Below are 12,268 nucleotides of genomic sequence, written 5' to 3' on the forward strand. Positions count from 1 at the left end.
CGTGGCCCTGGCCAGAGGCAGGAACCCCTGACCAGCTAGCTTCCTCCATAGCATGACTTGTGCCAAATGCAACCATGGATTCTGCTGGCGCTGCCTCAAGTCCTGGAAGCCAAATCACAAAGACTATTACAACTGCTCCGCCATGGTAAGGGGCCGGGGGCGGACAAGGCCCGGGGCAGTCATGAGGGGATGCTGCTGCCCGGCCCTGGGCCAAGAGAGCAGTGTGGGGAGCAGCCGAGCAGCTGTTGGGACGAGGACTCAGTGGGGACAAGATAGAAGCCACCTGGGCCTACAGGTGCTGGGACCTTCAGCCCTGGGTCAGCCGTCTCACTCCCAGGGAGCTCAGGGAGGCCGGGAGGAGAGGGTGTTGTGTTGGGCACTCGCAGAAGGCACCAGAGTGGAGCCAGGACTGAGCTGGAGCCTGGCTCACTGAGCAGTCAGTGTGTCCTGACCTCGGCGCCCGCATCTGTAAAAGGGGATGATGATCTCCGAGTTCTGAGACTCAGATGAAGAACTGTGGGTAAGGGGTCAGAAGGCCTCCGTGCATGGTGGCTGGCCTGCTTCCCAGCCCCACCCTGTCCTGCCCAGCACCCACCAGGCCCCTCACCATGTCTTCACCAGGTAAGCAAAGCAGCTCGCCAGGAGAAGCGGTTCCAGGACTATAATGAGAGGTGTACTTTCCATCACCAGGCCCGGGTGAGCGGGGAGGGGCCGGAGGCCTGGGCTGGATGGTGGGCAGGGGCCCGAGTGGGACGTGTGCTGACTGGGGGATCCTGCCTCCCCCACAGGAGTTTGCTGTGAACTTGCGGAACCGCGTGTCTGCCATCCACGAGGTGCCCCCACCCAAATGCTTCACCTTCCTCAGCGACGCCTGCCGGGGTCTGGAGCAGGCTCGAAAGGTGGCGGGTGGGGGTGCTCCCAGGCCTGGGCGGAGGGAAGGAGGGGGCGGCGGGCGGGTGGCAGCCTCAGCCTAACGGGGCCGGGCTCCCCAGGTGCTGGCCTATGCCTGCGTGTACAGCTTCTACAACCAGGACACGGAGCACGTGGACGTGGTGGAGCAGCAGACGGAGACCCTGGAGCTGCACACCAACGCCCTGCAGATCCTCCTTGGTGAGGCCCTCTCCCCCAGCACCCCTGGACCTGAACATGAAGGTGGGTGACCCAGCCCCCAGCTGCCCACCTCCACTCTGGCCCCTCATGCTTCCTGTTCTTTGTAGCCATCCTGCTCTCGGCCTTTTAAGGTTCAGATTATAAGTATAAAGTACACAGCTCCTCGCCTGACCTTTGTTTGAGTACAGCCTGTCCCCACCACTAGACTGGGAGCCCTGGTCGATCAGGGAGGGCCAGGGCCGCAGGAGGCATCCAGGATGAGTCTGTTGGGAAGGGAGGGAGCCCTGGTGCTCTGCCCCCTCTGCAGAGGAGACGCTGCTGCGCTGCAGGGACCTGGCCTCATCGCTGCGCCTGCTGCGGGCTGAGCACCTCAACACGGGCCTGGAGCTGCTGCGGCGGATCCAGGAGAGGATGCTCGCCATCCTGCAGCACTCCACCCAGGTAGCCGCCTCTCCCCCGCCCCTGCAGCCTCCTGCCCTGGGGGTCCCGAAGGAAGGAGGGCAAGTGGGTGTTAGGAGACTGGGCGTGCGCGGCTCCCAAGCCAGCCTGCCCTTTAACCACCAGGCTGGCATTCCCTACAGGGTGAAGGAATCAGCCCAGATTGAGGGTGTTAGGTCAGGTGGTTGCTCCCCAGAATCATCTGGGGAATTTTTCCAGGAGATACTTCCCAGATGTGGATTCAGAATCCTAGGAGTCGGGGCTGGGGGATTGGGATCCAGCAGAGTAAGGGATCTCTGAGGTTCTCTCAGCTCTAAGACACTGCTGTTAAGTCTAAATTAGGAGTTCTGCCCTCAGGGAGCTTACACACTGGTAAGTAACTCACGCAGGAAAGGCACGAACATACACGTAAGCCCGGGGGTGGTGCTTCACCAGCATCTCCTGGGTCCCTGGAGCCCACCTCGAGTCAGTCCACAGGGGCAGTGCTTGGTGGGGAGCTGTGCTGAGCGGGGGAGGCGGCGGGAGCAGCCTGGCTGGGGCTCAGCGCCTCGCAGGCCCTCAGGGAACGCTGGCTGAAGGAATGCTGGGCACAGAGGCACAGCACCCCCTCCCCTCCTGCTGCCACATCCCCGTGTCCTTGCCAGGACTTCAGGGTTGGCCTCCAGAGTCCATCGCTAGAGGCCCGGGAGGTGAAAGGATCCAACGTTCCCGGCAGTCAGTGAGTGCGGGGGCCGGGGGGCCAGACATGGAGGGGGGACGCCGAGTGGCCTGCGGGGCTGAGCCTGGCCCTCTCCTAGGCCACAGGGCTCCTCGGGGCTGGAGGGGGATGAGGAAGAGGAAGACGACGAGGAGGATGACGTGCCCGAGTGGCAGCAGGATGAGTTTGAGGAGGAGCTGGACAATGACAGCTTCTCCTATGATGAGGAGTCTGAAAACCTGGACCGAGAGACTTTCTTCTTCGGCGACGAGGAAGAAGATGATGAGGCCTATGACTGAGGGGCAGGGGGCAGGAAGGATGCAGGGGGAGTCTCTGCTAGGTGGGGAGGCCAGGGTGTTCCCGGGGACCAGAGCCCCGGCGCCCTTTCCCCATCTCCGGGGGGCCTTCTGTTTACTCAATAAACTTTTTTCATATATTCTCTGGAAGCAGGCTGGCCGGTGTCCACGAAGGGCCGATTCAACCCCCCCTCCCTCCCCCTCCCCCGGCACACTCCTGCTCCTTTACGGTTCTCTTCAGATGTCTAGACTTTGCCACCCTCAGAGAAAGCCCACAGCAGACCCCGGGACTGATCCCGATAACGAGGAGCGTCCACGTGGAACAGGGCCAGGGGCCCCATGTCAGAGACTCAGAGACGGGCAGGAAGGGCTGCCCCCTTGACTCACTTCCTCCAAAGGCTTGAATGTTCCAGGCGGGAGCTTGAGGGCATTAGGAAGTATTACTGAGGACACCCCCTGCCCGCAATACAAACAACCGTAAACATACCTTTGAACTTGGTCCTGGGACTAAGAGGCAAGAATCACACTGGAGCAGAGTGTGGGGTCAGAGGAATTTAATAACCTGGACTTCAGTCAAGTGGGTGGATTTGGGGAGGAGGCCACCTGCCTGGGAGGATCAGCCTCAAAGTACCGATCCAGCACGGCCTCCACCTCTGCCTCATCGTAGTCCCACACCTGGAACCTCGAGCCCTCGGCAGCTCCCCGGATCATCGCTGAGAGCACTGGGAAGGGCCGAGGGAGATGAAGGTGGCTCCCCCACCCAGCTTCCCCGCCCCCGCCCCGGGGTGAACAAGTACTCAGAGTGCACCAAGGAAGCAGAGGCCAGGTCCTCAGAGACCTGGGGGAGCAAGGGGTGTCCATCCAGGGCAGAGAGGGCTCACCTCGGCCAGACTGCGGGCGGAACAGGCACAGGACTGGTTTGTTGAGGGCTATAGCCCGGCCCAGCTCGTAGCCGACACCCAGAGAGGGCTGGGTCACTTCTGCCACAACCACTGGGAAGAAAGAGGGGACCAAGGCTCACCCTCGGGCCGGGAAGGGAGCCATGGCAGAGTCTGGCTGTGGTGAGGAGGGAGCTCTGGGGAGTCTCTGCCAGGTGGGGAGGCCAGGGTGTTCCCGGGGACCTGACACCCCAGGGGAGTTAGGAGGGCCACTCACCATCTGCCTGCTGCAGCCAGGCCAGGTCCCGCTCATGGATGGCTCTGTCATCCGCAGCAGCCTCCTCTCCTGTGGTTGAGGCAGAGCTGGTCAGGGGCCTGCCCCGCCCTGCTCCTCAAGCACTCCCCTCGGCCCTTGGCAACCCAGGATCCCCCTGCTCAGGGAAGGCGGGAAGACGTGACAGATGACAGCCAGGGGCCCACCCAACACGAGGGCTCTGTGAAAACAGGGAGGGTGTGGAACAGCCCACAAGAAAAACGCAGTCCTGTGCAAGGTGGGACGTGTGGTCAGGGCCAGAGGAGTGGTCCAGGCAAGGGGAAGCAGGAACTCACTGCGGGTCAGGCATCAGAGGGGACAGGAGGGGAACGGGCATCCCAGGTGCGGGGAGGGCAGGCAGCAGCCAGAGACTGGCCGCCCAAGGCACCTAGAGCCTCAGAGGCTCTTCAGCTTTGGGAGGCATGAGAATCTAGCTGAGAACTTGCTCAAACGACCAAGACCCAGGGGGCCCCGAGCCCAGGCTGCTTCCTGAGCCTTCCAGCTGATTCTCATCACACCCCACAAAGTCGGAGAACCAGCGCCTGAAGGCCAAGTGTAACCAGCAGCAGCAGCAGGTGGCCTGAAGGCAGGCAGGAGAGGTGCTGGGGGCACAGGGCAAGGATCCCAGTGCTCCAGCTTGAGTCAGTGTCATCCCCGAGGCGCAGAGCAGGCTCCCAGCCACCAAGTCAGAGCAGAATCCTGGAGAGCTTGCTACAGATGGCCTTGGAGGCTTTATCCCAGAATCTGCCTTTTCAACAAGCTCCCTCACATGATGGCTGAGCTCAGTGAAGGTGGAGAACCACCAGGCAGGGGGGACAGGCCCTGAAACCAAGGAACCTTAAGCCTCAGGGTCCCTGGCTGGCACAGCCCCTTCCCAAAGACCTAGCAATTTTTATTATTTTTTTTAAGGGCTGCATGTGCAGTATTTGGAAGTTCTAGGGCTTGCTGTCAAATTGGAGTTGCATCCAGCGGCCTATGCAATAGCCACAGCAACACCAGTTCCTAGCAGTGTCTGCAACCTACACCACAGCTCACAGCAACACCAGATCCTTAACCCACTGAGGCAGGCCAGGGGTTGAATCCACATCTTCATGGGTAGCAGCTGGGTTGGTTATCACTGAATCACAACAGGAACTCCAAAGCCCTTACCATTTTGTGATTTTCTCTTTTAAAGAGGTATTGGGGTGGGGGTGGGGATTCTCTGGGGGCTCAGTTGAATGAAGATCCCACGTTGTGAGTGCGCTGTGTGGCACAGTGAGTTAGGAATCCGACTGCAGCAGCTCAGGTCTCTGTGGAGGTGCAGGTTTGCTTCCTGGCCCAGTGTAGTGGGTTAAAGGATCCTGCATTGCTGCAGCTCTCCCCAGTAGGATTCAATCCCTGGCCTGAGAATTTCCATATGCTGCAGGTGCGGACAAAAATAAAAGGTTTCTCAGGACTGCATTAGGTCGCACAAACCTAAATCTGCCCCTAAATGGGGCAAGGGAAACACTTAAGGTTTTCTGAGAAGTACAAGAATTCTGGCGCCATTTCCTAAGTAGAAAGCTGTCCAGAAACCAAGCCAACCCAGCAGAACGAGCAGGATGCATTAGTAACAGCCCAATCAGGGGGCCTGGGAGGGACGGTGGTCTCAGGAACAGGGGTCCCCGGGTCTGAGGGAGGGCTGATACCTCCACGCCAAAGAGGGGTAAAGGCAGGTGAGCTTCGTTCTCTATAGGAGGGATGTGCAGCCAGGCGAGGCCCACTCCCATTCAGCTGCTCCCTACAAACGCGTCTGGAAAGAGCCCAAGAAAGTTCTCCAAAAAGGAACCAAAGGGGAGACTAACTGCATGGGAGGAGTGGGCTCACAGGGCCGGTGCATTGCGACGTACACGCCATCTGACCCCGGGCCCTTTCCTTCTCGGGCAGGGGCGCTGCCGGAAGCACTCAGCAGGAGGGGGGCCAACGCCCGGACCCGACACCGCCGGCGCCCTCCCCTTGGCCCGCGCCCGGCGGCCTCACCGCGCGCGCTCAGCTCGGCTGCGGCCACGTGTTCCGTAAGCACAGCCCCAAAGCGCCGCAGCCGCGACACGATCCGCCCGTACAGTGCCTGGTCCTCGCGTCCTCCACGGATGCTCCCGCAGAAATACAAGGCCCGACGAGCCGGTTGGGGCTTCTGCCCGGGCCCCGGGAGATCCCCACCCTTCAGCGCTCCAACCACTGGTGTCGCCTCTGCGGCCATCACGCTGCCCTGTGCCCCCTCCCCCTCACGTGACCAGGCCCAGCCCCGCCCCCGGCTCGGCTGGGGTCTGTGAGTGACCACACCTTTGAAACGAAGGCGCGCTAGGCAGACACAGCTGGGAGCTCACCTACTCCCGGTACTTCTTTAACTTGTCCAAGCGGGAGGAAAGGTCCTCCCATCTCACCCACTGCTCCTGGCAGCCCTCCACCCCAGGAAAGCCCGTTTCTGCCGATGGCGACTCATTCCTCTCAACTGTTCACCCCCCACCGTCCCGACCTGGAAGACATTCTTGACTCTTCATCAAACCCTACGTCCTACCCGACCACAGCTTCCAGCGGCGCTCCTCTCCAGTCATAGACTCACATGCACACCTGTTAGGAACCAGCCTTGGATCCTGGTAAATTGGCCCCTGACGCAGAAAAGCCAATTTACTGCCACCTCGTGGTGGTGAAGGGAAGTGGAGCCATCATGCACCGCGCTAAGCAGGACCTCAAAACATGAAAAACCCCACCCTGGGGTTAAGGAAAACATTTTTAAAGGCCAGGTGAGGGGGGCGGGGGACGCCCCAGGGTGTAGGATCAGCTCTTGAGTAATTGCCTGATTGGCCAAGGCGAGGTAGGCAACAGGGCGCGGTGCCCCAGGAGTTAACATCGTCAATCCTTAGGAGCCAGACGCTGGGGGTGGGGGGGCGTTACCTGCTCAGGATCATCAAGTAGTCAATTTCTTCCACGTGCTGGTGGTTTAGAATCTGTAAAACAACGCAGGAAACGCGCAGCAGATACGATTATCCAGCGAGGAGCTAAATCAGAGCCTATGGGTATGGGGAGAGGCCTGTCCAGGGAAAACCCCCTCTGGGTCCTGCCTGGTCACACACCCACCACCTCCACTCAGCCACCCTCCTCCAAGCCTCCACTCCCTCTCTCAGCAGCGTCCTCACAGGCTCCCCACTTTCCTGCTACACAGTCTGGTCTCCTGCAGGGTGACCCTGGGAACACTCATTGCTTAGGCCTTGACCCTCCTCAGCCAAACCCTCCAAGGGCTCCCATCTCACGTGGGGTCACACCCAACCCCCCACAGGGGCCCATCAGCCCCACAGGCTCTGGTGACCCTCTCACTTCTCTCGTCCCAGGGCCATTAGCTCACTGACTTCTCTGCAGCCACTCTGCCTTCCTGGCTGTTCCTCAGGCAAGCTGGTCGTGCTCTTGTCTCCGATCCTTTGCCTCTGCTGTGCCCTGCAGCCTTTTGTTCCTCAGAGCTCCCTGGTCACGTGCTCACCTCCTCCAAGGCTGTTCAGGTCATCTTCCCTGACCCCCTTCTTCCAGAGGGCAGTCCCCCACCCCACCCCCTCCTCTGCCTTGTCCTTTCTCCTCCCCTGTACCAAATTGTTTATTATTATTATTATTTTGGCTGTGCTCCTGAAATGCACAAGTTCCCGGGCCAGGGATCCAACCCAAGCCACAGCAAGTACCCACGCTGCTGCAGTGACAATGCCAGATCCTTAAGCCGCTGGGCACGAGGGGACGCTTAATAAATTAATTTTGTTCTATGTCTTTCTATACTCGGTAGAATCTAAGCCCCCAGGAGGGCAGGGATTTTCATCTGTTTGTTCACTGCTGTATCCTCAGCTTTCAGAACTGTGCCTGGCATGTAGGAAACACTTATCACCTATGTCCTGAATGAATGAGTGGGTGCAGAGAGAAGCGGCTTTTGAAGGCACCTTCTAATCTGCTCAAGCAAGGTCTTGGGGGAGACACACCATGGCTCGCTGCTCATCACAATGATTCCCCCTCATTTTATGGTGAAAATGAAACAAATTTAGAACCAGACGTTCAAGTGGAACAAGAGAGCACGCAGTGCAAAGGAAGCCTGAGAGCCCAGTTCCATATTCCAGAGGAGCCTCCGTCCGTGGTGTCCCATGAATTCTTCCTGATTAACTGTGAAGTACCAAAACCGTGAGGTGACAGAGCAAACACAGTAACAACTTTTAAAAATGCAAAGACACACAGAGAAGGCAAGGAGGCCTTAGACCATCTCTGTCCTCTGATGGGCCCAGCTCCAAAGACGGGGACCAAGGGGCAAACGTGTGTGTGCTCAGCTGTGCACCAGGGCCCCGGGCACCTTCTCACTCCCAGTCACACGTGCATCCTTAGGAGGCCCCTCAGGTGCCAGGCTCCCTCGATGGGCAACCCCCCCTCCCGCCATCACACCTTCCTCTGGTTCTTGCCACAGTGAGGATCTCACCTGCACATATAAACATGGAGCATCTTGTTTCTCACTCTGAGACCTTAAAAAACAAAAAGCCAGCTTCCATGTCCTTAGGGCCCACACTTCCAATGGGGCTTCCCCTTCTTTCTGCGTTAGGATGAAGGAGAAGGAGGAAAAAGCATATTTTGTCTATCTCCAGATGGGACACAAGGGCCCGTGTTTGGTTCTGTGACCACAGTTGAGTTGGATGTGGATGCAGAGCCAGTCATGGCTGGCAGCTCAAATCCTCTGCTCAAGGCAGAGAGGCCTGAGTTGGGCGGGGCACCAAGTGATGGGATGGGGGTGGTGCGAGGATAGTGAGTGGACTGGTGTATTTTTATTTTTTATTTATTTTTTTGTCTTTTTGCCATTTCTTGGGCCGCTCTCGTGGCATATGGAGGTTCCCAGGCTAGGGGTTCAATTGGAGCTGTGGCCACCGGCCTACGCCACAGCCACAGCAACGCGGGATCCGAGTTGCATCTGGGACTTTTCACCACAGCTCACGGCAACACCAGATCCTTATCCCACTGAGCAAGGCCAGGGATCGAACCGCAACCTCATGTTTCCTAGTCGGATTTGTTAACCACTGCGCCACGACGGGAACTCCCTGGTGTATTAAATTTATATGCTAGTAGAGAGAGCAGAAGACTACATATTGTATGATTGCATTTACATCAAATGTCCAGAAAAGGCATATTTAGAGATACAGAAAACAGACTAGTGGAAGGCTGAGGGGAGTAGAAACTGATTACAGAGCCCCAAGGAAAATTTTCAGGGTAGGAACATATTCTAGAACCGAACTGTAGTGATGATTGCGCAACTCTACAATTTACAACTTATTATTAAATTGTACCCTTACAACTGGCAAATTTTATTGATATGTATATTATTTCTCATGAAGCTTTTTTTTTAGGGCCACACCTGTGGCATATGGAGATTCCCAGGCTAGGGGTCTAATTGGAGCTACAGCTGCTGGCCTACACGACAGTCACAGCAACATCAGATCCGAGCCGCATCTGTGACCTATGCCACAGCTCACGGCAACGCTGGATCCTTAACCCACTGAGCGAGGCCAGGGATTGAACCTGCAACTCCATGGTTCCTAGTCAGATTCGTTAACCACTGAGCCACGATGGGAACTCCCTTACTCATTTTTTACATGCCTTTTAAGCCTCTTTTAATCTATTGCTTTGGGGATTTTTTTTTTTTTTTTTTTGGCCTTGCCTGCAACATGGGGAAATTTCTTTTTCTTTTTTTTTTTTTTTCTTAAAGTATAGTTGATTTGCAATGTTTCTTCAAGTTCTGTTGTACAGCAAAGTGACCCAATCACCATATGGAATTTCTGGGGCCAGGGATTGAACCCTTGCTATAGCAGTGACCCAAGCCACAGCAGTGACAATGCCAGATCTTTTTTTTTTAATTAATTAATTTTTTGCTCTTTAGGGCTGCACCCACCGCATATAGAAGTTCCCAGGCTAGGGGGTGAATTGGAGCTACAGCTGCCGACCTCGGCAAGAGCCACAGCAACAGCAGATCTGAGCCTTGTCTGTGACCTACACCGCAGCTCAGAGCAAAGCTAGATCCTTAAACCACTGAACGAGGCCATGGATTGAACCCACATCCTCACAGATACCTGTTGGGTTCATTACTGTTGAGCCCCAACAGGAACTCTGCCTGATCTTTAACCCACTGAGCCATCAGGGAACTCCTGGGGATACATTTTTTTTAAAGCTTGTTTTTTATGAAACACTCAGTGGGCCTGAAAGGAGCTACAAAGAGGAGTGAAGAAGAGTCTGAGAACTGAGCCTCTGGTTGGCTTGGGCAGGGCCAGAGTTAGGTCAAGAACAGAGGTCCAATCAATGTCATTTAGGGATGCGGGAAGGGTGGAGAGATTCAGAGAAAGCAGAAATCCAGCACGTGGAGGACCTTCCAGTTTATCCTCGCACTGCCCCTCGGCACCCAGGTCAGACATCCCCTCCAGGCAAGAAAGAGTGTCGGGACCAGATTCACCCTCCCCTGTATTTTGTTTGGTTGGTTAGTTTTCACAGGTGACTTTCCTTTCTCAGATATCTCAGATACGGTGTGGAGGAAACGGGGCTGAGCATCTCTGCCCTAACAGACACGATACTCACCTGACTCGGGTACTTTCTTAGTCTCGTTTCCTCCCCATTCCAGTTGCTGGTGACATCCTTTAGGAGGCCAAATTTTTTTTTTTTTTTTTTTTTTTTTTTGGTCTTTTTGTCATTTCTCAGGCCATTCCGGCGGCACATGGAGGTTCCCAGGCTAGGGGTTGAATCGGAGCTGCAGCCGCCGGCCTACGCCAGAGCCACAGCAACACAGGATCCGAGCCGCATCTGCAACCTACACCACAGCTCACGGCAACACCAGATCCTTAACCCACTGAGCAAGGGCAGGGACCGAACCCGCAACCTCATGGTTCCTAGTCGGATTCGTTAACCACTGCGCCACGGCAGGAACTCCAAGGAGGCCAATTTTTTGAAAGTGGGAAATGTCTGGAGTTCTAGTCTTTTTCTGTATTAAGCACCTGTAGAGACCAAAAAAAAAAAAAAAAAAAATTCGGTCTTAGTACTCTATTTTGCGTTTTCTTATAACTATGAATTTTAAAATTTCTAACAAAATATAGCAAGTATGAGAAAAGTATGGAGAAGAGTATATCAAATATCTTTGTATCTGCCACCCAGTTTCATCAAAATTTTTATTATATTTATTTCAGATCCACATATATTTATTATACACATATTTCAAGTATATATAATGTGCTACCTATTGTGTATATAATAGATATGTGTATATATAATATTCATATGCATGTATAATAGATATCTGTGTATAACAGATAATATCAAAAACATATATAATGTTGTAGATATTATTTATATATAATAATCTGTACACACATATACATTAGCTTGCTAGTTATAGTTTCATTTTTCAAATCTTCTAATATCCTTACTATTTTTTTCCCATTTGATTTATCAATTACTGAGGTAATTTTGTTAAGATTGCCCTTTGACAGTAGATTTTTAATTTTTTACTTATAATTTTAACTATTTTTACTTTGTATTCTGAGACTAGTAGATGAGTGCAAGTTCAGAGTTGTTCTATGTTCTTGGTGGTATACTTTTTGTCCTTAATGTAATGACCCACTTTTTTCCCTAATAAATTCTTTTGGGCTCATATTTTTATGGTTTTTGTTTCAACCTTTCTGTATTCCAACTGTGTTCTTAGTAAGCAGCTTATACGTGCATTTTTAAAAAGCCAATCCTCTATTATTCAATGAATTTCATCCATTTATATTTATTATGATTACTTACATGTTTGGAAGCTTTCCTATTATCCTCTTTCCTGCTATAAAGTTACTATGCCTTCCCCTTGCTTCTTTTTTTCCTTTGTCATGCATTCTCTTATGTCAAATTTTTAAAACTTACATACATTTTATTAGTTTCAGAGTTAAAATAAAATGATATGATACATGTGTGTATTTTGAAATGATCTCCACAATAGTTAACATCCATGACCAGACATAGTCACAGTTTTGGGGTGTGTGTCAAGAACTCTTAAGAGCTACTTAGCATCTTTCAAATATACAATAGAGTATTGTAAACTATAGTCACCATCCCCAGGACTTAATTACCTTGTTAATAGAAATATGTAACTAAGACACCTACAGTCAATTAATCTTCGGAGTTCCCGTCGTGGCGCAGTGGTTAACGAATCCGACTAGGAACCATGAGGTTGCGGGTTTGGTCCCTGCCCTTGCTCAGTGGGTTAACGATCTGGCATTGCCATGAGCTGTGGTGTAGGTTGCAGATGCGGCTCGGATCCCACGTTGCTGTGGCTCTGGCATAGGCCGGTGGCTACAGCTCCGATTCAACCCCTAGCCTGGGAACCTCCATGTGCTGTGGGAGCGGCCCAAGAAATAGCAAAAAGACAAAAAGACAAAAAAAAAAAAAAAATCTTCAACAAAGGAGGCAAGAATATAAAATGGGAAAAAGACAGTCTTTTCAGCAAGTGATGCTGGGAAAACTGGACAGCCGCATGAAAATCAATGAC

General features: G+C 53.7%; 2 protein-coding genes across 17 annotated transcripts in view; one reads left to right on the plus strand and one right to left on the minus strand.

Moving 5' to 3' along the window:
- The window catches only part of CUL9 (cullin 9), a 39,407-nt gene extending 36,716 nt beyond the window's left edge, over positions 1-2,691 (plus strand). For 6 of the 14 annotated variants that reach the window (XR_002345738.1, XR_002345739.1, XR_002345737.1 and 3 more), the window contains 6 exons: positions 52-145; positions 622-696; positions 789-899; positions 993-1,152; positions 1,418-2,266; positions 2,346-2,691. Coding sequence is in view for 6 of the 14 variants with exons in the window: in XM_021098741.1 (XP_020954400.1) it covers positions 52-145; positions 622-696; positions 789-899; positions 993-1,152; positions 1,418-1,551; positions 2,193-2,266; positions 2,346-2,544 (847 nt within the window). In the remaining 8 variants the exon portion in view is untranslated. Of the gene's footprint in view, positions 1-51; positions 146-621; positions 697-788; positions 900-992; positions 1,153-1,417; positions 2,267-2,345 lie in introns of those variants that run through there. The other 8 variants (XM_013977952.2, XM_021098737.1, XM_001929268.6 and 5 more) reach the window with 4 other exon arrangements.
- DNPH1 (2'-deoxynucleoside 5'-phosphate N-hydrolase 1) lies at positions 3,081-6,623 on the minus strand. Of its 3 annotated transcripts, none has more exons than XM_021098744.1 (4): positions 6,322-6,623; positions 3,697-3,765; positions 3,423-3,533; positions 3,081-3,263 (listed from the first exon to the last, which is right to left on the minus strand). In XM_021098744.1, exons 1-4 carry the CDS (start codon positions 6,599-6,601, stop codon positions 3,115-3,117), a joined length of 609 nt encoding a protein of 202 aa, XP_020954403.1. In that variant the 5' UTR covers positions 6,602-6,623; the 3' UTR covers positions 3,081-3,114. The 3 variants fall into 3 exon arrangements, with proteins under 3 accessions (XP_020954403.1, XP_013833409.1, XP_001929323.1); XM_013977955.2 differs by having other exon boundaries at positions 6,269-6,615; XM_001929288.5 differs by lacking the exon at positions 6,322-6,623 and adding an exon at positions 5,731-6,208.

This window comes from Sus scrofa, chromosome 7 (assembly GCF_000003025.6).
Source record: "Sus scrofa isolate TJ Tabasco breed Duroc chromosome 7, Sscrofa11.1, whole genome shotgun sequence".
NCBI lineage: Eukaryota > Metazoa > Chordata > Mammalia > Artiodactyla > Suidae > Sus > Sus scrofa.